General features: G+C 40.7%; 1 protein-coding gene across 1 annotated transcript; it reads right to left on the bottom strand.

Moving 5' to 3' along the window:
* Positions 1–624: 624 nt before the first annotated feature.
* LOC118047807 (probable indole-3-acetic acid-amido synthetase GH3.1) lies at positions 625–3,022 on the bottom strand. Its single transcript, XM_035057187.2, has 3 exons — positions 2,633–3,022; positions 2,425–2,526; positions 625–2,300 (listed from the first exon to the last, which is right to left on the bottom strand). Exons 1-3 carry the CDS (start codon positions 2,950–2,952, stop codon positions 926–928), a joined length of 1,797 nt encoding a protein of 598 aa, XP_034913078.1. The 5' UTR covers positions 2,953–3,022; the 3' UTR covers positions 625–925.
* Between the last annotated feature and the right edge of the window lie 415 nt (positions 3,023–3,437).

Below are 3,437 nucleotides of genomic sequence, written 5' to 3'. Positions count from 1 at the left end.
CGTAGTTCAATAGCAGCCATTATTTCAGTGTATGAAAAACAATCTAAATGAACAATTAAGTTGATCGATCGGGTATATATATATTATTATATATTGTCTTGAATTCTGTGATTTTTTATTTTATTTTTATTTTTTATGGAGTGAGTTGGGATATCCGATTTGTTTGTATAAGCTGGGTCTTATATATTGATTCTGTCTATAACTGCCCACTCTGATAGTCTCAAGAATAGTGTATACGGTGGATATCGAGGATCCACTCATAAGAGAACCCATGAAATGCATGCTTCCAAACAAGAAAGTTTAAACCTAAGTAGCTGGTAGTTAATAACAACAAAACAGGGATAATAATAAAATAATAATTAATTAATTAATTATATAGCTACGAGGGATCAGGAATATCTAGCACGTGCACTAAAATCCATGCACAAAAAGGCTACAAATATATCAAAAAAAAAAAACACACACACACCAAATCGAATCGCACTCTTGAATTTGAAACAAATTATTTTACAAACATATAATCTGCTAGCTAGCGATATGTCAAAGATAGGAAACAAGTGCTGTTCACGACTCCCTCTTTCTTAACGTCTTTTCTTCTTCAACTTTAATCAGTAATAATGGAAATGAAAAAGGAAAAGAAAAGGCCCCCGTACGTGGATAAACAAGCATAAAATAGACAATTACATCATGCGCAGTGCATATTATGCGAACTTATTACAGAAACACAAACACAGACACACACTTTCCCTGCACAAAATCAAAAGGAAACTACTGGTAAAAAAGACACTTTCAAAAGCTAAACAAAATAAAAGACAGGAGACATGTATAGAGAGGAGGAGCTGTCACAGGACTCCCCTTCTCCCAAGGAAGGAAAGACGAAGAGATCCCTTTTTGGTCGGTAGCCCAATTCTCGATTCTCATGCACTCAACCACGTCTTTCTGGGGTCCATTGCGGCACAGATGGACTGAAATGCTTGGACACCACTCTGGAGTCGAGCAATTCCATGATAGGAGTGAAGCTAACACACCTTGGTGCCTTGTACTGATTAATAGATGCACCCCTTGAAATTGCGTAATCCATCAGCTCTTCAAAAGTTCCGTTCTTTACCACCCTTATCTCTAGTGGTCCAATAGAGTTATCAGCAACTCGACTTTGTCTATAAACTGAATTCAGTGACTCTTCCATGGCTAGACAACATTGGTTCAAAACCTCCTCAGTTGGCGAATTAGCTGGATCCTTAACGAGCAACTCCCAATAAATCACATAGTGACCTGGAATTGTTTTGGTCTCTGCATAACTAGTGTACTCAACAACACTAGTGTTGAACTCACGTAACAACAAGGATGCATTTTCAACGGCCTTATGCAACTCAGCCTCATCGGTCTTGTCCGACTCGATGCTTAATAAGACATTCTTTCTCCTCACAAATCGAAACTGTGGAGCCTTGTTGTAGAACCCAGTGACTAAAAGGATATCACCTACTCGGTACCGATTGAGGCCCGAATAAGTAGTGATCACAAGTTCGTATTCCTTGCCAACTTCAAGATCAGCGAGGTCCAGGAGACGAGGAGGTGATTCATGAGAGAATCCTGGAGCTGAGGGATCGTGAGGCAGAAACTCAAAGTAACCCATGTTTGGCATAATCGTATAAGAAACCTCTGATGGTTTGCTCATCGGCCTCAGGTTAAGCCCAAAAAAGCACTCAGATGAAGCATACATAGTGCAAGGCTTTGGCAAGCCACCACTATAGTAATCCAGAGTGGGAATGTATTGAGCCATAGATCCAGTGACAATCACATCAAGATATTTCGTGTTGGGCCAAATTCTAGTGATAATACGTTCCCAATTTTCATCTGAGCACTCTTTGGTGATGAACTCAGCAAGTTCTTGGTTAGGTTTCAGGATTTTGGCCATACATTCTCTTATTGAAGGGTTTGTAACTTTAGGGTTTAAGCTGCCAGTGGAGATATCATTGGCAAGCTCTTTCCAGTTGAGTTGAAGGAATCGAATGGCTCTAAGAAGGCCAGATGCAAACACAGCACCAACCCGAAGCACTTCTTCTCGCATAATCAGGCCACACAGCATTTGAGAGTACATACTCTGGAAGGAATCTACACATAGAATTGTCTCGTTGGGGCTTGTGATAACATTATAAGGGTCATAGGGTCTGGCTTTGAATTGTTTGCTCTTGTAGTAGCTAGTGAGCACTGGACGTGCCACTAGCCCGCTAGGAGTTTTTGCTTCCGCCTTGATAAAATAGAAGTAAAGACCCTTTCCTTTGTCCAAATCCGGTACATAGCTGCCAAAAACGGAAAGATGTGTCAACACAAAATATATCGCATGACATAGTTTCAAAGAAATAAAGCACAAAGAACACACACAGCGTCTTCACCAAAAGTAAGAGAATGATAATATATACTCACAGGTTCATGACAGGCATGAGAAGACTGTACAATAGCTGACGGCGATCCATTTCTTCTTCAATTGTTGGCATCAATTTCCTTTCACCTGCAGAAGTACCAGAGCTGCCAAACCATGCACCCACAATTTCAAACTCAAGAATTCTTTCAAAAAAACAAAAACTAATAAAATGAAGAGTCTATTTAACAAAAGACTTGCATGTCTTGGTACCTGGTTAGGAACTCGGAAATAGGGTGAGAGGACAAGATGGGAGACTTGTCACCATTAGCAATACGTTGGATCTCAGGTTGGAGATCCTCATAGGTAACCATAGGAATTTTGGACTTGAAAGTATCCCTATCAGTAGCTCCGTTGAGATGGTATTTTTGAAGATATTCAGTCTCGGCATTGCTAGTGAGTATTTCTTCCAGAACCCTCTCTTGCACTAGGTCTACATTTGCTGTCATATCTTCAATAAACTGAAGAGCTTTAGCATCTTTTTCGCATGCAGGAGGACCTAGCGGTAATGACATTACTGACTCAATAGCCATAGATGGAGAGAGATTTCAAAAGATGAAGAGATAGCTAGGAATAGAGGAGGAGGAGGAGGAGGAGTTGTGAATTGTTGTGTAGAAGAAATGGTGTGCGCTTGGTGAATATATAGGAGGAAAGACTGAGGTAGGGTTTTGATTGTTTACGTTGCCGGCCGGATCTAAGAGAGGTGTTTGGGAGGGACGTTGATGGATTGGCCTTGTTACAAAAAAAAAATATTTTTGTCTCAAGAGACTGCCTGGGTAAAGAGAGACAAGTAGGGACCACAGAACGTCACCTTTTCTCTTTATGATCAGACAAGTTGGGCTCCACATGTCTTGCCATGTCAATATGGTATTGTTTGGGCCTTGGCGTCACCCAGACCACGCGGCACTTTTATTGCTGGTTTGTTGGTCTAGACAGCGATGCCTGCCGGCTTAACATTACCATCTTGATATACACGGCTTGACCCGGGCGTGTTCGTTTTTACCTCTTTTTATTTTTA

Source organism: Populus alba, chromosome 7 (genome assembly GCF_005239225.2).
Source record: "Populus alba chromosome 7, ASM523922v2, whole genome shotgun sequence".
NCBI lineage: Eukaryota > Viridiplantae > Streptophyta > Magnoliopsida > Malpighiales > Salicaceae > Populus > Populus alba.
This window is presented reverse-complemented; position numbering and strand designations above follow the sequence as displayed.